The sequence below is a fragment of the Cyanistes caeruleus genome, chromosome 17 (assembly GCF_971803275.1).
Source record: "Cyanistes caeruleus chromosome 17, bCyaCae1.hap1.1, whole genome shotgun sequence".
Taxonomy (NCBI): domain Eukaryota; kingdom Metazoa; phylum Chordata; class Aves; order Passeriformes; family Paridae; genus Cyanistes; species Cyanistes caeruleus.
In genome coordinates, this window is record NC_141717.1 from 9,914,980 (window position 1) to 9,938,611 (window position 23,632).

Genomic DNA, 23,632 nt, shown 5'->3' on the forward strand with positions numbered 1-23,632 from the left:
AGTTACATGATGCAAGTGAACACAGGTGCTCTTAAAGTGTAACAATTATTAGTTTTATTTTTCAGCAAAATATTCACATAACATATCAGAATGGAATGGTACAGATGAATTCAGACTGGTTTTTAATTAGTTTGCACATAAACATTTTTAAAATTTAAAAATTTTATGGTCAGAGTTTACAGATTTTAGTAGAAATTTTGATTCTTACAAAGCAAGTATTGCTTTACTATTGTCATTATTCCAGTCAATAATATGACTAATAACTTCTCATGTTGAACAAGTGCCTGACATTGACATCTTCAATAAATCAGCCCTTTGCAGATCAATCCAAGAAGAAAATATTATTAAACTGTGTTGCACAAAGTTTCTTCACTTCTTCTGTTAAAAAAAAACAAACAAAAACAACAACAACAACAATCAGTACTGTATTTTACAGAAACCTCCTCAAGAAAAGCCCTGGTGATTCTCATGGAGAATACAATTAAATTGGAACAGAAAAAGCCCTAAGAGTTTCTAATGTAGAAATACACTTAATATTACTGTGTCTTCAGTAGGAGAATGTCAAGTCTGATGTCTCCCACTGTCTGAAAGGTGAGTTGTGTCTAAGTGGCTTAATAAATGATGGATCTCTCATCAGACACTGCAGCAGCAGCAGACTTGGCTTAACATATAGTTCAGGGAAGTATATTATAAGCCCTTTCTCAGAAAAAGGAGGAAGTAGGGTATCATGTTACAGTAAATCAAGCCTGCAAAACTTTTGCTTTGTGTTATTTGGTAGACTACACTTCCTAAGTTTATCAGGCACATAAACACTTATTTACTGTTTCTGTATGGTAGGTTTGATGCTGAAAGACAACTACAGAAAAATTGCAAAGTTACACAGCTCATTCCCCTTTTTAAAATGTAGGTTGCAAGGCTTTTGTCTTGGCTAAGCATTAATTCTTTCCTACTGTTTAAGTGAGCACATTGCCTCCTGTTAAAACAGAGAGCCCTAGTATTGCTGCAAGATTCAAACAGGTTTTTAGAGAAATAGCAATGTTAAAGTTTATTGCAGCTTAATGTTAATTCTCACTCTTAGTCACAGTAAATCATTGTCAAAACCATGTTAGAAGCAAGACAGTGATGGATGAGGATCACTGACAGGACAGCCACAATGTATAAGTAAGTAACCCTGGATCACTGACAGACATTCAGATATAAATATACTCCTCTCTCATCTGTAACACACAGCTCACAGTGCTGTCCTTTATTATTTGAAGGAGGAAGAATGACTGATTATTAATTAAGAATGCCTGCTGAATAATTATGCTGTCCTTTCACAGCTGGTAGTAGGCAGACTAAAACCTTAGGCAAACTCACCTGCTCTACCAAAGATCAGTCCCTCTCCAGCTTTCTCATGAGCTGGGCTTTATTACTTCTCTAGGGACACACATTATAGGAGTAACTGTATGTAAAAGTAGTAAGAAACAATCCTTACCATTAACTTCAATCAGATTTACATTTTTTTGGTTCAAAATAACATATAGTTCGCGCTGGTCAGACTTCTTCCCAACTACCCAGTAATCACTCATTGCCTTCACAATAATTTCCTCGTCTTCATCAACTCTGAAGTTTTAAAAAAGTAAAGAAGGTGGCAGCAAGTTAATCTTCAACAAATTTATCTGTGATCATTAGGACAGCTTGAGGAAATTGTGGTTGTGCAGTATCAAAGAAAACACCAGTTCTAACCTGGCCATCATTCAGTCCAGGTTGAAGGCTTCATAAATGGCTGCTTAGGACATGCCCAAATATGTCAATCAGTAATTTTTTTCATTAGCTAAACACTGCAGTGCTCTGAAGAAAACACCTCTGCTCCATTCTGGTAAGGACACACTTCCCAGAATGAAGATTTGCTACAGAGTGACCAAATACTGAAAGCTGGAGATGGGTTGGTGATCCTAAGCTTTCACAGAACTGTGAAACCTAGACCTAAACTATGCTCAACCGCTGGATATATTCTATAAAGCTGTCACTAACCCAGTACTTCCATAATACAATGAAACACACTTTTTTAATTTATGTAAAAATGGAAACCTTGTCCTTAAGCAGAGTGGGAAAAGAGTTTGTTGCTAATTAGTGTTAGGGACATCCCAATCATTCAGCATTGTTGTGTTCTTTCTTAACTTTTGTAGTGACAGAGGGTCTCCCACCTTGCAGCATGATACCCATTGACAAGAAACCACTTCTCTATCAGCAGGACTGGAGTAACTGCAAGGTTTGCATTTCATCCATTGTCTCACCCCTAGAATCCACCAGCTGTGTCAGGGCATGTATGACACAGGCAGAAGCAGGTGTCCTTGTCCTTTACTTTCCCAGATTAGACAGACTCTTGTGCTTCCCATTGCATTTGCTTTGACTACTCTGAAGCCTCCAATAGATGGGATATTTTCTTTGACAGAGGCCCTAGCCCTCTCTTAATTTTTTCTTTAAGAGGACCCTAGATTTTTTTTTTTGTTAATATGATATCTACTTCTAGACCAAAACAAAATACCAAATATGAACAGCAATCAACAAAAAGACTGGAAAGTGCCACTCCTTTGGAAAAAAAAAAAAAAAGTCTGCTTGACTAACAGGGGTTACAGACTATTTAATAGTTAAGCATTACCTGGAGAAGTCACTGTTGATGTCACCAAGAATTTTCATGAGGTCAGGGTGAACAGATGCAAGTGATATGCTGGGTGTTTTCCTCATGTGAATGGTACTTTTCTCTGCCAGGTTCATATGATTGAAATAGATAAACTTAAATTGAGGTTCCTTCTCAGCCCTAGGAAGATTTAAAAAGAAAAAAGTGATTTGTGACTACCAACATGGTCTATAAGCACGGGCTCCCCAGAGACTGGGTAGTGAGCTGTGCAAAGCTAACTTAGACAGCCTGGACTTATCTTCACATTGAAGAGACTTGTGGGATTGAAATTCATTTTAACCCACTTTAAAAAACACAAAAGAACAACTCAGCCTGCAGAACCAGCCAGTGCTTCCCCTTCTGCCATTCAGCCTGCCAGTAAACACACACGGGGGAGTCTGAAGGCCTTGTCCCACTTCACTGTAGTAATCCATTTGCATTTTTCTAATGAGGTGGTTTTTTCTCGCCCCATTTTGTTCCTGTTGCTCTCCCTGATGCCAGTCCTAGCTGATTTGAATGGATCCTGGGTCTTTAATTTGACCAATAAGTCATCTTCTATTCATGTCTTTGTTGTTTGTTCCAAACAAGAGAACAAACTCTTCCTTGATCCAGGCAATTACATTTCTCCCCATAATTTGTGTGGGCCAAGCAAGAGACTATTTTCAAACTCCTGTCTTGGCAGTCTTCCTCCATTTCCTCTTTTATGAAATTAATATAAAAATCTAGAGCTGTAAATTTTTTGTAGAAGTCAACAAACTCAGACTGACCAAAAATTAGCTGCAGCAATTGGTACTTGAGGCAATGCATTATTTAAAACCACAGAAGATACTGTGATGACACCGCTCACCTTAGCAAACAACCAGATATCCTTGCTCTCTGTCACCCACATGCATTAGTGTCAAGGAACTGTATCATGTTTTCAGGACACCATGACATTAAACTTTTAAAGAGTTAAAGCTGCCAAAGCCAGTCCCAGATGACATTTAAAAACCCCAAGTTTAATGATTTAGTAGATTGGCACAATTTCAAACACATCCTATTCTATCCTCAGCGATTTTGCTGATTTGGGATGGTACCACTGACTGAGTTCACTCACACACCTATCTTTAGTTAAATTCCTTTTATGTTGCCTTACGGGATACTGTTCTTGCTTCCCCAACTAATAAATCTATCAAAAACTAAATGCAATTTCATTGCAAGTCAACTGTAGTTCTAAGCAAAGTGTATCCTCCAAAGCATTAGCATCCTTTTTTCTTTTGACTGTTTTTTGCCCCTCAAGTAATTACTTTAGTCCTGCAAAATAGAAAAATAAAAGACATTTTCTTCCTCACCGACTACACATGGCAACATTTCAAGAAGCAGTAATCCTGGAAAAGTCCTCAACTGTATAGCTTCCACTGTAACCAAATAACTTACTAAAATTCTCATTTCAGCCAGATAATAAACATTTGTTCCTAAATTAGTAACATCTATTGTTACTTCAGGGAGACCCAAATATGCAATAACAAGCACTTTATAAACACTTAAGATGCAGAAAAGTAGACAAACGTTGTTTTAAGTACACCATTAATGCTTTCAAAATTTGAGCTCATGTTACCATTATTTAAGCAGTTCACTTAGCCTAACTTTTCACCAGCTAATGAGGGAATGCAGCAGGAAAAGAAGTGTGGTACAAACCCTGATATTCTCTTGTTGATGTTGTATTGTTCACATATGTCTGATGCCAACACCGTGAGCTGAGGCCCAACAATGCTGTCCAGTTTTCTGCAAAATTCCAGTGTGGGTGGAATTGAAGCTGTGTCAGGCAGAGGAAAGGGAGAGGTGAGATTCTCTTCCCACAACTGAAGGTACAGTTTCTGTAGTGTTCTTTAAACATCACCAAGAGTCCAAGAACAAATTTCTCCCATAATTAAAACTTCAGGGGTGATTTTGAATGTGGCTAATTAAAGAAGTATTTAGGCATTTTATTGTGTAAAATGAGTTACTTGTACCACTGGAACAAAGATAAAAGACTGATAAAAACACTCATGAAAAACGTGACTCAAAGAACAAATTAATGTATTTTTCAAGAGTAAAATAAGCTGCATGTCTAAGTGTTTTATGTCTAAAAGTCTTGGCAAATAACTGATGCTAAGAGGTACTTACCATCAATCATAAAGCAGACAGCTGCACTCATGGCCTGGAACAAAAAAAAAGCAAAAAAAACCATTTACAACAGATTACTTTAACTAACTCAAATAAATGACAATACTTCAGTGAGGTCACACACAGGTGAGAAGAGATTTAAAAATCTTTATTAAAGGTAACACTTCAATAGGATAATCTTTTTGCAGTCCTGCACAACACAGGTTAGCTATGATTTTAAAATTCAGCCCAGTTAACAGTTTAAGTTGTAGGGGAAAGATAAAACTGGGTGAAAATGCACTTTATACAAAGATATTTGCAAGAAACTCCCATTTAATGTAAGAACAAAATATTTTTTTATTGATTAATCCCATAATAAAGCCAGGCATGAAATAATTTAAAGCAACTGAAGGCTGGTATTTTGTTTTAATAAAACAATTCTTTATTTTGGACAAAGTGCAGGGAGGGGAAAAGAGAATTCAGGCTTTAAAGCTTGTTGCTAGAAATGCCAGTTTTCTGTCTCTTTGCTTTAATCTGGCCTTACTCATGCATCTTTCTATACAATTCCTAAGTACTTCACATCATTGTCACCTTCATTGCATAGAGATTCCTAATTCTGTGGAGTAATTGCAGAGGAAACTGTAATACCTTGTAAACAATCAAATGGAGCTCTTCGTAAGTGTCATCAGTGTTAACAAATATTTTGGGGAAACGGCATTTTGTTTCTGGATCATTAAGATTTAAAGGTCCAGTAAGAAACCTAGAAAATAATTCAACAGGTCAGATGTGATGAATTCTTGTATTTCAGTTTCTTGAATTTAACAGATGTTCTCCAAACTTGCAATTAAGACTTCTCATGATTAAGGATGTCCAAACCCACAATCATGCATAGTAATGTTGCCCACTTAAGTACAGAATTCCTCACTGAAATACTGAGTCCAGAGGAAGAACAAATAGATAAATCCTAGATTAAATCTACACCTTTGTCTGGAGTGCTTGACTGAAAAGAAATGACTGGAACAATTCCCAAATTTGTCATACAATGCACTGAGAACAATGGGAAGAAAAATAAATATGCAGTAGTGTTAATGAAGCATTTTCTCTTTTTTTCAAGGGTCAAGTTTTACATTGCACCAACTAGTGTGTGACCCTCTGGAATGAACTGTGTGTGGAATATGTACTCAAAATACACACATTCCTCACAAATGTTTTGCCCTTGGGGGAAGAAGCAGTAGATGATGACAATAAAACAAGATCTACCTTCCATAGTGTTGGAGATTTCCTGGCATTTCAGCACGTATTGGAGAATCTCTTCCTGCTAACTGAGGGGAAAAAGAACATACAGGAAAAAACAGCTTAGAGACAGAGAGAAGAGAGATTTCTCTTTTGTATTTTAGCTTTTAGTACCAGATAAACAGGAAGAAAAAACCAAAACTACCCAACCACCTTCCCCCTCAAAACCCCCAGCCCAACTACCTCAGGCTCCATGTGCCTTGGAAACAGAGATGTTGTGAGATATTTGTACAAAATTCTCATGTCATCTTGCTCCAGTCCACTCCTAGAACATTTTGGGGGAGAAGAAACAAATTATGTTTGTACTGCAGCTCAGATCACAATTTTCCTCTAACTAGCTCAGATCAATGCCTTTCTTACTGTATGATAGCCTGATTCACATTTTCTCATTTTCATTCAACTCTGCCACTAATTTAAAAGCTTCTTATTATGACACTTACTCATAGGATTAGAAATTGAAGACACACAAAAGAATTACTGAAGTACCTACCAGATAAGCTGGTCATTGTAGAGAAATGCAGTGTACTTGACTATGTTCAGGCTTTCTTCCATCCTATTAATAAATGACTGAATTTTCAAATAAGTCATTTTATCCAGTGGAAAGAAGCTGATTCCACAAAACACATCCAGCAGATCACAAGACTGTAAGTGCAGTGTCTGCAAGTACTGAGAGAACGACAGTTGGCTATTAGAAAACTGCCAAGGTGTAGATTTAAATGATTTAAATTTCAGTCTAATCCCCAAAAATCTGGACTAAAAATCAAAGAAAAAATGCTCTTCCAGCTGCTTGTCTGACACACTCCGTCACGTGAAGACACTTTTTACAAAGGTTTGTAGTGATAGGACAAGGGTTTCAGACTGAAGGAGGCTCAATTTAGGTTAGATATGACAAAGTTTTTTACAATGAGCCTGCCATTGTGTGTGAACACTGGCACAGCTTTCCCAGAGAGGTGGTGAATGCCCCATCCCTGGAAACATTCATGGCCAGGCTGGACAAAGTTCTGAGTAATCTGGTCTAGTTGAAGATGTCTCTGCTCATAGCAGGAGGTTGGCCTAGATGATCTTTAAGGGTACCCTCCAACCCAAACCATTCTGTGATTCCACATGTGAGTGCCTGAATATGATTCCAGGTGTCACTTTGCTTTTATTTAATCAGTATGAAAACAGCTTTTAAGGAAAGTTCCAGATCTTTTGAGAGTATAAGCAAGCAAAGCCTATCTTACTGATGTTTAATTTCAGATTCAGCTGTAGAAATAGGAACAGATGCTTTAATTGTGTCATGGAATAAACAATTTCCATTATTCACTTTCTTCATAGACTATGACCTTTAGCAAGAGATTTCAAATGCACTGTCAAGTTGTCTGTGGAAGATGCTTTATCCAATGGCTCCCTCTACAGGGGAGCCTCTCCCTCACTTTGCATTACTGAATGCCCACAAGTAATACAGACCAACAGGGTGACAGATCTGTCACAGCTTGTATGTCTCTCTGTTTTAGCAGTAAGAATTTATTACTTCTTTTTATTGTAAAGGTCTACTTTTAATTTAGTCTGGACAGTGCATACATGAGCTCATCATGGTATTCCTTGTGCCAATGGTGTTTATTCTGGAGTCTACCACAAGTCTTACAAGAAACAAGCAAGACCCTCCCCAAATCCATAAGCAAAGCCTGTACTTTTGTTTACACTGTCACAACATTGTGCCATTCTAAAAATCTTTTAAAAGAACAAAACTTTAAACACCATTACACAGTGTCTACACTCCATCATTATCGGAGATGTCAATACCACAAAAGCACAAACTGCTGATAGCAGTCCTGTTTCCTTGCTTGCAAACAAGAAAAATAGGGGCGGGCAGGTGCTTTTTAAGTGTGATGAAATTTTTCATGTAGGAACTCGAAATTCTGCCTGAATTCTGAAATAGTTGAGACTACTCAGTTAGTTACTTTATGTGAAAAACAGATTCTGCTTTTCATCCTTTCACTAAAACATCAGCTGTGAAATGACATTCTGAAGACTATTTAAAATGCATGCAGTATTTCCTGGAGCCTTCTCAGGATAGGCTACTAATTCCACATGGAGGGTGGAGTAGAGGGGAGAAGTTGAAAAATTAATCAATTCACTATTTCACAGTACTACAGGACTTTAAGCCTGTGCATGCAGGTTGTAGATCTCCACCCCTGGATATTTTCAAATCTCAACCACCCAAAGTACTGAGCAGGAGAGTTTAAATTTAGTGCTACCCTGCTTTGAGTAGGAGGCTGAACTGGATGACCTCCCCAAATTCCTTCTAACCTCAATGAATCTTCAACAGTCACTCAAATTGGTCTGTACAAACTGTTATGACAGTAACTAATTCAAACATGAAAGCAGAACTCTGAAAGAAGGAACACAATTCCATCAGAAAAAATAACCAGCAGTTAAGTTGTTCCATCAAGCCATAACCACACTTGTGGTTCAGCTCCACTCTGTCAGAAAAAGCAGGAAGTATTTGACAAAATGAGTAACCACATACTTTTTGTTGACTTTACATCTTTTCCACTGCCTGTGTTTTATAGTCACATTGCTACTACTTCCTTTTTTTTTTTTTTTAATTTTATTTCCAGCACAGAATCACACTGTGTCTGAAAAATAAGGTCTTACCCGATGGAAGAATTTCTCTAGTCTCTCCTTTAGCACTTTCACACCCCCATCTTCCATGGCTTTCAGGAACGTGCCATTGAAAAGCTAACAGTTTAAAGAGGAAAAAAATCAGTTAGTTGGGTAATCATTCACAGTAATTTCTTGTAACTTGGCTATGGATTACAGCACAGCTCCCATTCCTCAAAATACTCCACAACAATCCAAATGTATCCCTTCTTTATTGAAAAAACATTTAGATTTGCAGAGTCCAGGTGTATATGGCAGCAGAGGCAAGTATTTATGTGTCATTGAAGTATCTCATGCTCTTGTTTTATAAAAGGACTTGAGCCTCCAATGTTAACCCTACCTTGTACATGCTGTAGCACTGCTGGAGGACTGAACTATAAACCTTGTCCTGCAGGAAAGAGAGCAACCCATCAGTAGGAGCAGAAGCAGAACTGTAAGTATTTTGGTTGAGCTACACATAACAGGTGTTTTCAAAGAGCCAGCAAAGACACAAATCAATCTCTGAAAAGTTAAGTGGCATTTTCAGTCAGCATCTAGAAATGTCTCTGTACTTATAAAGCATGATTTCAATAAAGGTAGTCCCTTCCCCCCTCACATTTAGTACCAAAAGCACCTTAAGAACTCAAGCCAAGGATTCCAGTTACAAACAGTGCCCATTCCCTGAGGCCAGTGGTCAGTGAAAATGAACCTCTTTCTGACAGCTCTCTCTTCATCCAAATCAAAGGCTGAAGAATGTGGGACATACAAACACCATAGCAGGTTTTATGGGGCTGAGATCTTAACCCAGATCAAAAAAAGACTATTTTATCAGCCAAAATAGAGTTCTTACGACTCCAATTCTTTTCTTAGGACACAGAGAGGAACAAAAGTGATGCACACAGTAATGAACAGGGGCAGGATAACCAACCAGCTTTTTAATTACTGTCCCACCCTGCTGAATACCCTTTCTGTATACAATTGAACAGATCTAATGACACTGTGTTTATTGAATGATCTTGAACTGCTCTCTGATTAATTCTGTATCTTGTGCCCTTCTTTAAACTTTACTGAAAAGTATTTTGCCCTTTTTCCATTTATGGAGATAGGTATAGATATATATAAAATCAATTTGACAGCAGTTCAAGAAAAATTAAATTTAGGTATTTCTGGAAGAACCCTTAAAAATACAACAAAACTCATTTAAAAAAAGGAAAGTTCATTATTACCAGCAATTCTTCTTCCTGATATTCATAGACTGGCTTTCCATCTTTGTGTTTTTCTATTATAGGATTCCGTACAACCTAGGAAGTGGAACAGGCTGGTATTAGACAATGCAGAATGCATTGAGAACATTGCAGGATGGTGTTTTAGGAATATGCATATCACATGCATAAGTACCATGACCATCCAGAAGTTTTCTTCAGGTTCATGGAAAAACTGTCTATTCTTCTGTGTATGCAGGGATTTTGCAGGTTTTGTTGGGCTAAAAGTCCTGGAAAGAAAACATACATGTAGATATAGGTATTTATGCACACTCACAACAAGACATATAACTGAGATATTTTAAATACAGTGCTTGTGCCAAAACAATTAGCCATGCAATCAGAATTCCTACCTTGTGAACTGCACTATAGCTTCACACAGCCCCACATTTCTTATTTTCTCATTCTTTTCTACTTCATTTGGGTGATAGAAGAGAATCTTCTTTTCTTCCTAAAATTAAAAAAAATAATCCAAGCAAATGTATTTTAGCAAAATCAAAGAATATTGAGTTCATGGTTTGCTTGTTTTTTAATCCCTTAATAACCTAGGCAGAATTTTATTTTGTACCAAAATGGGCTTCTCTAAAAATGGATAAAAGGCATATTAAGCACACTTAAGCAGTCAATCATCCCATGATTGTCAAAATACTTTGTAAATTGAAGGCTATTGAAATCACAGGTCCCAGTCACTTTTCAGCCTGTTCAAAGCAAGGCCAGCTTCAAAGCCAGCTCAAAGCATGGCAATCTTCAAAGGCAGCTGAGATTGCTCCAGGCCTTCTCTAGTCATGTGTTCAATACCTCCAGAGATGGGAACCCCACAACTTTCCAGCCCTGCTCTGATGTTAGATCACTTCACTGTGAAGAATATTTTTTTTCTATCTCATCAGATTTTCCCTTCATCCATCCTCATTCTTTCACTTCAAGAACCTAACTCCATAATCTACCATCCTTCAGGCAGGTGAGACTGCCCTCTGCCCCCTTTCCATATTGTCTCCCCTCCAGGCTGCACAAATGCAGTTATCAAAGTCTCCTCTGGTATGCCACAGACTGTATCCCCCTGACTGACTCAGGGCTTCTCCACTAGGCTATTTTAGTTTGCCAGTATTTTTCATACTCTGGGAATCTCTGGAAGAACACAGCACCCAGCAGCAACCTCACATGTGCTGGACAGAGGGGAAGATTGGCTCGGCTGGATCTGCTGAGCCACCCTCCCTCCCACAGCCACAAGCGCTCGCTGCTGATTCACGTAGAACCTGTTGTTCACCGACTCCCTGGTCCTGTTTTGCAGAGCTGCTCCCAACCAGTGCCACGGTGAGCCAGATTATTCCACCCTACACACGGGGCTTTGCTGAACTCCACAAGGCTTCTGCCGGCCCAGTCCCCAGCTCGCTGAGGGTCCCTCTGAACAGCACCTCATCCTCCAGCAGAACAACAGCTTCTCCCGGGCTGGAGTCACCCAGGAGCGTGCTGAGGGCACTCAGCCTCCTCATCCTGTCACTGCTAAGTATGTAAGTACACTGCTCTGTTCAAAAACTATTAAAGCTCAGCATGAACCCCACAACACGCTGTTACCTACAGCCAGTTAGTTACTAGAGCTTCTTGACTTTCCTTACTAAGGGACATAGCGGCGAATAAACACTAGCAGTAACTTGACTGTAACTAAGCTAAACAGTAACCTTTCTACCGCATTGTATCGACGTCGAGAAAGTTATTTTTAGACAAAGTTAAAACATCAGTAAAACAGTTGCTGACTGTTCAGCTTCCCATCTACAACATGGGCCCTGCTGCTGACAACACCTCCGGTTACTGTTTCTTTTCGATCTGAAGCAGTGACAGACTCCATTGGGGGCAGCAGTCATCCCCGGCCCTGCGGGTACCCAAAGCCCGGTAGGGATGCGGCGGCCGCGGGCCGGGAGAGCCGCAGCTGCGACCGCCTTTGTCCGAGGCCGCTCCGCAGGGACAGAGCCGAGGCCGCACACGCTTGCGCCCGGCCTCGGGCACGGAGGGACCACCGCACCTTCCCCGCATCCCCGGGCGCGACATCCCCCCGGTACCTCTCCCTCTTTGGGCCCCAGCTTGGGGTTGTAGATGAAGAAGCTGAGGAGGGTCGGAGCGAGCTGTTTCTCCTGGCCGGCCGCCCCCCCCGCCGCCATCCTGAGCCTGGGGCCGGCAGCCGCCAGACACCATCGGGGATCGGCCCGAAGCCGCCGCGGCACCGGCCCCACCGCACTTCCAGCAGCCCCGGCCCGGCCGCGGTTCCGCCTCCGCGCCCCGGAAGCGCTCCCGGCCCGGGCGTCCCGCAGCGCCCCCAACGGCGGCCGCGGGAAACAGCGGACGGGGGAGCCTGTGCCCGGCGTTCCCTCAGCGAGAGGCCGTGCCCGGCGTTCCCTCAGCCAGGGGCCGTGCCCGGCGTTCCCTCAGACAAGGGCCGTGCCCGGCGTTCCCTCAACCGGAGCCTGTGGCCGGTCAGGACGGCGATTCCTGCTGGCGTTCCTCGCCGCCCCGGCCGGCAGCCGCTCGCAGGCGGAGAGCTCCGGCCGGTGGGCCCCGGGGTTCCGCGGTGCCCCGGCCATTGCACCCCTGTTCGAAGCGCAAAACCACGAGCGGTTCACTCCCCACTGGCTCTTTCGGACCTTCAAAAAGTAAAAACGCTTTATTTCTAGAGGTAGAACCCGAGATTTGAAAGATGAAATCAAGTTTGAGTAAATTGAAGGAATTGGCATGCAGCATCACTTAGTGCAGGTAATCCTTTTGCCAAAATAGATACATGTTTATTTGATTATTTTTCCATTTTCTACCTGGCACATTTAAAATAGTGGCATTTAACTAATAAAATAAGCTTTTCTATTCCTGTCCAATTGCTGTTATAATAAAATTCAGTGTGATCTAAACTAGAAGAAGTAAAAACGGCTTCATGGTGAGATGTATAATTTTCTTCTTCATAGGAGTGTGAAATTTAGGAATCTGAATAAAGTTACATAATTGCTTAAAGAAACTCCTGGGTAAGGTATAAAATATATAGTTTAATATCTTATTCCACAAACTCATTTAGAAGAATGTACTGGTAAACTTTCTTAAAGTTGTGCCAAATTAAACTCAGAAAAAACACAGTATTTCTTAAGTTTTTCAATTTCTTTTCCCCCCTTTCATTATTATTTCAGTTCCTGTCATCACTTTTACTTCCATGCCAGTAGCATCATTTATGTAGTCCTCCTCACCCTCAGCAGCTGGTGTATTCCTTGAGAATCCAACCCAGTGCAGTAGGAGCACTGTGTGGCATAGAGATGCTCTAAGACTGCAGCAATTTAATATTTAATGTGTGCACTCAAAAAGTGAGAGGTGTAAGCCAGAGAGGGATGACCGCTGTTTCCCCCTGGGCTGCTGAAGTCAGCTCCATCCCATCCCTCCTGTCTTGTGCCATGGCTCAGCTTGGAGTTTGGATATGTGAGTTCATGTGGATGTGTGCAGGCTCCTTTCCATGGGTGCAGAGATCACCACCACCTTGGGTGTCACCTTTCCTGCCTGCACGGGTGGCATTTAACCCAAACCACTCAAGAATGAGCAGCTCCTCCTGTGTGTCCTGGACAGGCAGGAGTGACATGACAGCTCGAGCCACACCACAGACTGAGCATTTCCAGGGAGTCCAGCCAGGTCTGAACAGCTGTAGGAAATGTTTACAAAGCTGCAGAGAGAATCTGCATTATCATTTTGAGGTATTTTCAGAGAGGTCACAGAAGAAGGTGACTCCTTCCCCTTGCCAGCAAGGCAGGATGCAGGAGGGCCCTGATGTTCTGCACTCCCCAGCATTTCCCTGAGCAGGGTCTGAGGAAGGATCAGGCCAAATGTGTCAGGATGAGATATCCACATACAGTAATTCTCATTTTCTACCCTACAGCTCTGAGTTAAAAATCAGCAATATGTGTAGAATGGCCCTTTCATTGTGGTCTGTTTTTTTGAAGAGTGCAGCACACTTGAGACAGTTTCTGGGAACATCCAGTTGGAATTGAATGTATCAAACAAAAGGAACCAAATTTCCCTCCTTGCTTGTGCTCCACTGCAGGCAGAGGCCAGGTGGCGATCGGGCCAGAGGTGAAGTTAATTTGCTTATACTACTCACTTAAAGCAAAACAAGGAAATTCTTAAAATTGGTAGTATTGATAGTAAAGTTACATTATTGCTTACCAAAGAAATGAAAAACCAGCAGTGACTGTAGATTTTTGCTTGTGTTTGTTGAGATGTTTAGATGTGTTTGTTCAGGACTTCACAAGATGGAGATCCTGGGCTGTGACTGGAGTAATATTAACTACTGCAATACAAACACTGGTGGAAGGGATATATTCTGGAGGTACACAGAGTTGGACACTGGGTATTCACTGTAAAGGGGGATTGCTGAGGAAGGTGTTTCCATGTCCAGCTTTCCTTAGGAAGGGAATTAATGTATGTGTAGTGATTGCTAACATATAATTCTGCTCAGTGCAACCTCATCTGTAACTTGACATTGCTTTTGGTAGAAGTATTTGTGAGAATCTACAATGAGCAAGTGATAACAGATTCAATTAAATTATTACATTTCTAATGTACACATTAACAGGGCATGAAGAAACTTCGATTGTGGTTCCAATTTCATCCCATCTTCTTAATTGTATGTGCAGTAACACCACACCTTGACATTTGCAAAGTGGCATCAGATCACCCCGAGTTTGAAATGTGATTCCCAGCCCATGATTATGTAAAATTAAACTGCTGAATAAGTACATTGAGAATTTGTAGGATAACCCCTGCATCAAGGGGCAAACAATTAACAACTCTAAGAGTGCTTTCCAATTTGTTTTTAAAAATACATAGAAGTAAGAAATAGTATTGTGTAGACATATGTTTTGGTTTGTTGAGCCTATTTCTGGATACTATTTTGAGCACTTCCATCAGCTGTGTAGTAGCAGACTTCACAAAAAGGTGTGCTATATATCACTCTGAGTGTTAGAGCTGACAGCTTTAAATAAATACAGCTGACAGCTCAAATAGCTGTTCCATTGACAGTATGTGGTCTAAATGTGTTAACAAATGCATAGACTCAGCAGTTTGGGATTAGTTTAGCAAATAAATTACAAAATAATGCAGTGATCCAGCAAAAAGCACAATGCCTGTGTATCCCTGGTCTGCACGCTTTGTTAACACTGCAACAGGCCTGTGGAGCTGTGTGGGAAAACACAACAGTGCAGCTGGAGCTGGGCTCCGGCTGAGACAGCCTTCACATCCCACAGACTTGTCAGTGTGATATCAGGGAATGTGAGCAGCACTGGGGGTGTCATGGTGAGTAATGGTTTAATAATGGATGCATTTGCTTTGAAGGACCAGAGATTTCATAAAGGAAGGCAGTAACTTCACACTAGCTTGGGTTATGATTAAGAATACAAGGTTACCAAGTAGCAATTGTAAAACTGCTTTCATGCAAAACTTGAGATATTGAAATGTTTTTGTTTGTTTAATGTTAGTAGCTTGCATCTGAAGAAAAGCTGGAAAGAGAAGATGAGGAAGGGGCTAGGAAGTGGAAAGAATTTCAGCTCTGAAGATGGATAATATTAATATGTTAATTATTTCTATTCTGAGCACTGCAAAATAAGAGAATTAAGAATGATGTCACAGTTTGACACATTTAAGGCATGGCATTTTTCTGCTTAGAGGTTGAATAAAGCTACTGGGCATTTTTTATATCTTAGCTGTTAACAGGGTAGACTGGCAGAAGATATTAAGTGGTACATAATGTGAATATGGAATAGCACTCTTGAGACCTGCATTTTAAGGGAAACAAAAGTATTCTGGTGTTTTCTAAAAATGTGTTTTTATAGTAGTTTTATCTAGTGAATAATTGTATGCAATGTACAACTGTCAATTCTGATAACCAGCCGCAACTTCTATTGCAATCTGTAAGCATGATTGCCGGTGATGACTGATTTCTGACTGCTGCCTTTCATGTCAAATAGTGGTCAATGTAGTAGGTGAATTATTATTTCTATCCTATTCATTAAATATATACTGACAGTAAGCACCCATATCCATATGCTAAATAGGGGTCAGTATATTTAGTTTTTCCTTTCTTGTCACTCAATAAAACCCTGCCCCAGGAACTTTCTCAATTACAGGGGCCTGCCTGAAGCAGTGGGAATTCTGTATACCATGTCTCTAGGAGTTTACCAGTGGTGTTTTGTTTTAGGCTAGGAAGCAGACAAGTATCTTTGTCAGTGAATAAATTCAGTTTGAGTTGTCACTATCATATGTTTTGCACAACCATTCAAAAGATTTAATGTTTCAAGGATCCTGAAGAAGTGATGTTTTAATTTTAAATGTTTCTTCCCACAAGTCAACAAGTTTTCCCTTACTTGAATCTGCGTGGGTAGGTGCTGTGCTACTGTGGTTTTTAAGGCACTTTTTTCCCTGATGTACAGCATGGAGAGATTCTTTAGCTGCAATACTTTGAAAATTTGAGAGATGTCAGAATATCTTGAGTAGGGCAACTGTATTTTTCTGTTTGGTGACCTGCTCCAGCATCCTGTTGCATCTCAGTATAGAATTTGTACTTTGCCTCTGGATTTCTTTGTCGAGGTCCACAGTGCAAAGGCTGAGACATTGAGGGGAGCTAGAGTTCAGAGTGCAACAGCACCTGGAAAATTCTTTATTTTACAGGCATTTGCCTGACTGATGTAACATGATTAGTTAAGGTCGGGACACTTAATTGTCAGTGAAATGGAGAGCAGTTTGTTTGTTACTTACATGTGAACTAGTCCAAGACCCTTCTGTCATCATACTGATTTCATTGCCAAGAACACACTTTATTTCTTGTGACTGTCCTGTGACATCCATCTTATGTTCTGAGAATGGCCGTAAGTCAGTTTGTCATGGGTCAGACCCTCAGCTTGCATAAATCTGAATAGTTCTGTTCAAGTCGCTGATACTCTAGAAATTTATATTCTAGAGCATATTTCATAATGTTAAGAAGTAGCATCAAAATCCAGTGTTCATTTTTTATCAGTTTATATTATTTTTGTACAATAAAAGGAAAATGGTGATGACCATATTAAATGTACTGAGTCTACCAGCTTACAAACAATTTATCTGCTTTATTAATCTGCTTGAAAATGTCTTGAAATGATACAAAAATTCTGTTTTCAATTGTTAACTGTTAAGAATTGTGGATCAATATGTACTTTTTTTTTAAAAGCAATGGGTGTTTCTTGTCTGGCTTGCCATTGCTTGGCTACCAAAAGAGTACATAGCTGCAGAGAGCACAGAGGAAGAATCAGGGAGGAGTCAGTCATTATGGAATTTGTTTTGGGTTAAGGTGTCTAGGCTGTCTCAGAGAATGGCACTGCATGAACTTTTCCTCAAAATGTGTACAGGAGAATTTTAATTTATTGAACTGCTTTTGCTTTGATGATGAGGATGTTTTAATCAACAGAAATTTTTCAAGTACTGTTTTGCTAGGTTTGCAACACACAGGCTGGAGAGAGCAAAGGCCCAGCTTATGGAAGCATTAACTGGATGGACTCTGTGACCCTGGTGCTCTGAAAGATATACAGAAGCAAGTGAAGGTATAAATACTCCATCAGAGCATCTGAATATCTCCTTTTATAATGAGAGAATGAATTGTTTGCTCATTAGAAGACATTTCTTCAGCATTCCCAAAGATGGATGTGTTTGTGAGGGACATTTTTAATACATCAGTCCAGCTCACCAGGGAGAGCTGGAACTTTCTCAACATGCATTTTTACAAATTCTTCCTCCACACTTCCAGTCCTCCCTATTGAGAAAACAAGAAAATACCACCAAGAAGATACCTTGCTTCCCCTCTGCTTCTTTAAACCTCACAGTTATTTGAAACCTCAAGTCTTCATAGGTTTTCCTTTGAATTCTCTCTGCAGGAAAGCGCATGGTTTTTACTTTCTTCATCTATTAATTGGCTGATGTAAGATTAGTTTAAAACAGCAACAACATCATGCAAAAGCCACTTCTTAAGGAAAAAGATATGACTGATTTTCACTTGGAAGTCAGTGTGGGGTTTTACCCTCACCTATCTCACAACAGTATCTGAGCTCGTAATCTTTGATGAAGATCTGAATTTAAGCTTAATCCAGAAGGGCTGTTGCAAACAGAACTCCCACTCATTTCAAAAGATGTTCCATATATGAGGATCTGATGAGTTCAAGATCTCAGAGGGATTAACACTTTTGATTTAAGAAGTCTCATGTTTCAATATAGGAGTCAAAAAAATAGACACACACTACAGTATATGATTAATTTTTATTGGATATTTTTAAGGGTAGTGTCTGCTGAAGTAGAGGTTAAAACATGGTAAATAGTCCACACAATGAAAAAATCAGTAATCAGTGTTTCATTATGTTGCTAAGGCAGTGAAAAAATAACAGACACTGTAAAGATAAATAAGGAAGTCCTGATTTTCAAGGTTTGGGATTGTCTCGTGCAGATTCATCCCAATTCTATCTTCTTTGGTCCTTTTGAACCTCTAAGCCTGTACCATTTCCTGGAATTCTGTGAAAGATAAGAGAATATTTACATGAAAAAATATCAACATGAAAGGATTAGGAGTAAAGGACTGGTGGCTTATCAAGAGATTTAGAATAGGAATGAACAGAAAAAAGTTATCTGAAAGATGACCAGAGAAGAAACATGTGGAAAAGAGGCATCACCTAAACATCCTAAACAACATGTGGAAAGGCAGTGTGTTTTTCTGACTTACAGGAAAAAATGAAATATTCAGGGTTGTTTTGGCCTAATACTGATCTTAGGCAAAAATAATAGAATGTCTTATATGGAATTTAAGTAAGAAGTAGTTAAGAGCTCAAGTAAAAAAACTGAAAAGCTGTTTTTAAACATGTGTTTTATTAACTGTTTGTAATGCTTCAGGCATTGAGAAATGTTGATTTAGAGCACAGTCTAAAGCTAAAAAGACCGTGCAGTTCCATGTGGTATGATTCTGGGGTGTTGAGTTGTGCAATAAGATACTGTTATTATAAAGATCTTTTGAATATTTGGCTTCCATGAATTAGAGTATCTGATCAGTCCCATCCCTGAGTGACTGTATTAATATACAGATTGCTTCATAAATCATGTGTGTTTATTCTGGCAGAGTTCCTAAGGAACTGGATTTAATTCCTTCCAAAGAAAGAAACAGAAGGGTTCTGTCCTGCTAGTGCAGTGAGCTGGGGAATCTGCTCGCCAGCACATTCCCTGCATGCTATTCCCTAAGCCCCTTTCATGCTCATCTAGGCAGCTCACTGCTCTCATGGGGCGAGTTGCCATTAGCTGCAGGCCTTTTGTGTGTGTGCTTTGTCTCCAAAACAGGGCACAGAATTATGGAATTAGGAGATCAGGAGGTTTCTGCACCAATGCAACCATTAAATCACACCAGTGTTTCCATGTGGTGAGTGTATGCTGCTTCCTTAAACAGCTGCTCCTTCCTATCTGGTCCTTAACCTGCCACTGAAGCAGGGATCCTGTTGTGGGATCTCATACTGGGGTACTGACACTTGATCGGACTTATATCCTTATCATGCAAAACAAAACTAGAACTATATGCTGCAGATTGAGAATGATTTTAGTGCCCAGTGGAATTTCTGTGGGGCAGTAGCTGCTGAAAACAGGCTGATGTATGACCTGGTTGTTCTTCTATGTACAGATGGTTCTTTTGTCCTTGATTTTACATTTGTGTATTCCAAGTGATCCCAGTGCTGCCTTACATTAGAGTAAGTGGGAGGAGAAATAAGGGGCAGTTCCTTTCAGAACAGCTTGAAATATGGGAGTGAGTGGCAGTAGAAAAGTTCTTTAGGGTTTTTTTACTTGCTTATGCAAAAAGAGTTGCAGAGATGAACCTGTGAGATCATGGACCATTTCCACCCTTAAACGGGTTGCTACTCAAGAGTTTCAGTAAAATCACTGGAGGTACATTAATGTACCATCAACATAAAAGAGAATCCCACATCACTACAAACATCCTGAGGTGCTTCATTCTGTACTTAAAGTAGTCAATACCTTCAGCCCCGATTTTACCATCCCCATCATGATCTGCAGCTGCCAAGAAGGTCTTGGTTTCTGAGCTGGTTAACACTCTGGCTCCACATTCAAACCTCTGAAGGAAGTACCTTGGGAGGAAACAACTTAGATTTAGATTTTCACACCATAGTATTTTTATGGTTGTTGTATAATCAAATTGATAGCTATCTCTAAATAATTTACCACAATAGCCAAGTCCTTAAAATACTGCTTTGTTTGACAAGCCAAATCTTAATTTTATGTATTTCTGCTTTATAAGTGCAACCCTGAATGGATTGATTCTGTCCACTATGAAAATCCAGCCCTTGGGAGCTCTTTTTTTTCCTATACTGAGCATAAAAGGCAGATATTACTAATTTGCTTTTCTCTGTAAGGATTATTTAAATATACCTTTCACAATCTGCTGAAGGTTTTACCAACATTTAGCATAAATTGTGTTCACATTTACTGAAAGTTCTGGAATGGAAAAAGTGCTTATTTTTTTTATAGCCTCCAAGTAGTTAACAAAATCCTTACTTGAGCTCATCTTCCTCAATAAAGCCACTTTGATCATTGTCGAGAATCCGGAAGATCTCCTTGAGCTGGCTGCTACTCTTTTTAGACATCCCACTGATCTGAAAGAATTTTTTGGGACTAAAGGAATCTGGAGCTGAAAATAAATTAATAAAGAAATTAACCCCAGACCACTGTGTTCAGTGTTCCTAAATGGTCTGAGGATGATACTTTGTTACATTTTAATTGTTCTAAACATGATCAGTAGGTGAAGCCTGTCAAAGAATGAATGATTTTGCAATTCTGCCCCATACCCTCCTAAACATCCAACAAAATCATGTGGGGATTAGCTCCAAAACTGACAATATAAACCAGTTATGAACAAACATTCTGTGACAGCTGAGTGAAGAGATTACAGAAATCCATTTAAAGTATGCTTGTTCAATATTCCTTTGGGACTGAGTTAAACTTGCCATGGATTACACAAAATAAGAGATTTTGAGAGTTTTAATTGTTTTCTCACCTTGGCAGTCCCGCAGAGCAGCAGCGATGTCAGAAGGGCTTAGAATGTCTGTAAGGCTCATTTTAAACCTGTGCAAAATAGAATATTGCAAACAGAGTTTTGAAATGCAAGTGAATCTTACAACAAATTGGGCTTTTCTGTGTTTTGAAGATTACTAGAAGGTCAAGAAGAGTAGATGAATCTCATTGATCAAAGTGACATCTCTGCTATTCCTTAACAAATTACAAGATTTAATACATTACTTCCTTAAAAATAGCAGTGCAGAAATAATGCTTGTTAATGAGATGGAGTACATTAACCATATGGTGAGTTGATGATCAATATTTTGTCATTTACCTGCAATTTATAGAAATACAGCATATTTTTAAACTCTATGTAACTGTTAATCTAATAGTCTTACTGGAATGCACAGAATCTGGCAATACAAGTAACAATATATGCAGTTGGAAAAGGAAAATTAAGAAAGTTTACTTCTATTATCTCCCCCAGCAGCTCTGAAGAATAAAAAGAAAACTGATACTTATCTATGTAAAGTCCATCCATATGTAATTCCAGCAATTAAAGTAAAAACCTTAGAATAGTAGTTGTTGTACTTACTGGTGCAGCTCTGCACAGTAATTTCCTTTAATTAATCTCAAGTCAGCTGCTCACCTTTAGAGTTTTCTCAGCTAGGTAAAGGAAAAATAGCTGAGGAGATACCAGGCAAAATAATAATGTTGGCTCTAGCTTGCCACTCTGTCTTATAAAGGATTCAAAAGGTTACAATAACCACTACTTAGGTTACACTTCCATGGATCAAATGTTTGAATTGAGACCTGGCTCAAATTTCTTCCTTAACTAATTAAACTTTTCTTTCTATTTATATCCTAAGATAATATGGACAAAAAGAACAGTTTTGTTGTTGTTTTTTTTTTTTTTTTAATAAATCCACTAGTGCTTAATTAAGTACAATGTTGACATCAGAACAGCCTTTCGGTCTCCAAGTACTTTAACAGGTAACCTCTGCACCTGAAAGTCACTCTTCGGAAGACGACCCCAGCAGTCAAATCCTTGTGAAAAGAAATGAATTTGTTTTCCATGAGTCTGTTGATCCTTTGGAATGTAGGAAGGAAGTTGGAGATGACATCTCAGAGGTGACAATGTGTCATTCTGACAAGGATAACTTGTCATTAGGGTAGAGGAAAGCATTTTCTAATTTGGATGTTCTTTTTGCAGTGAGCTTCATTTTATATTTTCTTGACCGTTTTCTGAATTACAGAAACAGAAACCAGTGTCTTCAGTAACAGGAAACTATGAACTAGGTAAAGCTGAATAAATTGATTTTTTCATCAGTATTCCGTGGAAGATTATATATAATCAGTTGGCCTACTTAATAATCCATTTTGAATATTTTGAATTACGTTAGATCAATAATAGGCCTACTAGTTGTAGCAAGTTCTGTAGATGTAGGAATCAGACTTTGTTAGTATGGAAATAGCTTTATATATATTTTATAACACACTCTCACTATCTCTTTCATTAATAACTAAATTTTAATTGTAGGTATAAATAAATGAGGGTTTATTATATATTTCAGGAATATTACTTTTGGAACAAAAAAACCTTAAGAAAATTTGTAACAGCAGATTAGAGATTCTCCTAAGACAAAAATCTGTTTCCATCTTTAAAATTCTAGGATGGAGACCAATAAAACTCACATGTATTTTGGTTAGTATTTATTGTGTAGTAGTCAACTGTGGTATCTAAACTGATGTTCTCTTAATCCATGAACATTGTTTTATTTTTAAACAAATGGAAATAGCATATTATGCCAAAGAGGTAATATTTTTATAGTAGCAATGGTTACAAGTTGTACTGTGGAGCAGAGTAATAAATATATCTAAGCCTTGATGTAGATTAATGGACTACAGTGGGTTTACTCCTTCTTGGTTTAATGGAAGTGAGAAAAGTGTCAATCACAGCAAATGTTCCATAGCACTGTTTGAATTTGGATAGAGAAATGGAAGGTATAAGTAACACAAAAAGCAGACATCATTTAATGATATTTTTAACTTTCTTGCTACCTATTTTATATGTGAAGGAATAGGGCATAAATCACAAATATTCAGACTTACCTTTGGTCCCAAATACCAGCTGTCCAGGAACAAATAAGTGCTCCTTCTATTGCTTCCAGTAGGAAAATTTGTTATAGTGACCTGGAAGAACACTTCACTGGTAAACCAAAGAGTAAACCTAAGAACCCTGGGCTGTTGTGAATTGGTGTTTAAAACAAATTAAACAGTGCTGATTTGTACAAGCTTAAGGTGTGATCACAGATCTTTTGGTGTTCTTTCCATTTATCTTCTTCATTCAGCGCTATATATTCATGTTGCTTTCTGACTGAGGTTTCCATGATTCCTGTGCTTTCTCCAGAATCATCCTGTTAAAATCCTGATGAAATAACTTTCATTCTCTTAGATACCTTTTTACACTCGGTTGTATTTTCTGCTTTATGATCATCTCAAGTTGATATGAGTTTGAACAAGATGTTTCTAGAGGAAAGGATTTTTTTTCAGTCCTCTGTGACAGGGTCATAGATGTTCCTTT

At 39.1% G+C, this 23,632-nt stretch overlaps 3 protein-coding genes and 2 long non-coding RNA genes across 6 annotated transcripts in view; 3 read left to right on the plus strand and 2 right to left on the minus strand.

Annotated features, from left to right (window-relative positions):
- Window positions 1-31: 31 nt before the first annotated feature.
- On the minus strand, window positions 32-12,246 carry CCZ1 (CCZ1 vacuolar protein trafficking and biogenesis associated). The gene is made up of 15 exons (XM_023936750.2): window positions 12,021-12,246; window positions 10,320-10,417; window positions 10,103-10,196; window positions 9,931-10,005; window positions 9,066-9,113; window positions 8,720-8,803; window positions 6,570-6,745; window positions 6,263-6,344; window positions 6,047-6,108; window positions 5,435-5,546; window positions 4,808-4,841; window positions 4,340-4,457; window positions 2,645-2,803; window positions 1,478-1,605; window positions 32-378 (listed from the first exon to the last, which is right to left on the minus strand). The coding sequence occupies exons 1-15, from the start codon at window positions 12,117-12,119 to the stop codon at window positions 323-325; spliced, it is 1,425 nt and encodes a 474-aa protein (XP_023792518.1). The 5' UTR covers window positions 12,120-12,246; the 3' UTR covers window positions 32-322.
- On the plus strand, window positions 437-2,527 carry LOC147650056 (uncharacterized). Its single transcript, XR_015277431.1, has 3 exons — window positions 437-591; window positions 1,079-1,161; window positions 2,172-2,527. It is a non-coding gene; the product is annotated as an uncharacterized LOC147650056 (long non-coding RNA).
- On the plus strand, window positions 4,422-6,050 carry LOC147650057 (uncharacterized). The gene is made up of 2 exons (XR_015277432.1): window positions 4,422-4,509; window positions 5,901-6,050. It is a non-coding gene; the product is annotated as an uncharacterized LOC147650057 (long non-coding RNA).
- Window positions 9,082-23,632, plus strand: part of LMTK2 (lemur tail kinase 2) — a 107,824-nt gene continuing 93,273 nt past the window's right edge. Inside the window, exons 1-2 of one of the 2 annotated variants that reach the window (XM_086854785.1) lie at window positions 9,082-9,158; window positions 11,255-11,474. The gene's annotated coding sequence lies outside the window, so the exon portion shown is untranslated. Of the gene's footprint in view, window positions 9,159-11,254; window positions 11,475-12,220; window positions 12,709-23,632 lie in introns of those variants that run through there. The other variant, XM_086854784.1, reaches the window with a different exon arrangement.
- Window positions 12,384-21,181, minus strand: LOC111936270 (parvalbumin, thymic CPV3). The gene is made up of 4 exons (XM_023937134.2): window positions 21,047-21,181; window positions 20,548-20,680; window positions 19,967-20,120; window positions 12,384-12,599 (listed from the first exon to the last, which is right to left on the minus strand). The coding sequence occupies exons 1-4, from the start codon at window positions 21,105-21,107 to the stop codon at window positions 12,384-12,386; spliced, it is 564 nt and encodes a 187-aa protein (XP_023792902.1). The 5' UTR covers window positions 21,108-21,181.

What these genes read in the sequence shown, in the direction of transcription:
- CCZ1 (XM_023936750.2), bottom strand. Translation starts at nt 12,119, where the DNA reads ATGGCGGCGGGGGGGGCGGCCGGCCAGGAGAAACAGCTCGCTCCGACC. An exon ending in TGGGGCCCAAAGAGGGAGAG is followed by an intron (nt 10,418 to 12,020) that starts GTACCGGGGGGA and finishes TTTTAATTTTAG; the next exon opens with GAAGAAAAGAAGATTCTCTT. An exon ending in ATCAACAAGAGAATATCAGG is followed by an intron (nt 2,804 to 4,339) that starts GTTTGTACCACA and finishes AAATCTTCCTAG; the next exon opens with GGCTGAGAAGGAACCTCAAT.
- LOC111936270 (XM_023937134.2), bottom strand. Translation starts at nt 21,107, where the DNA reads ATGAGCCTTACAGACATTCTAAGCCCTTCTGACATCGCTGCTGCTCTG. An exon ending in TGCTCTGCGGGACTGCCAAG is followed by an intron (nt 20,681 to 21,046) that starts GTGAGAAAACAA and finishes ATTTATTTTCAG; the next exon opens with CTCCAGATTCCTTTAGTCCC. An exon ending in TGAAGCACCTCAGGATGTTT is followed by an intron (nt 12,600 to 19,966) that starts GTAGTGATGTGG and finishes TACTTTTTGAAG; the next exon opens with GTCCGAAAGAGCCAGTGGGG.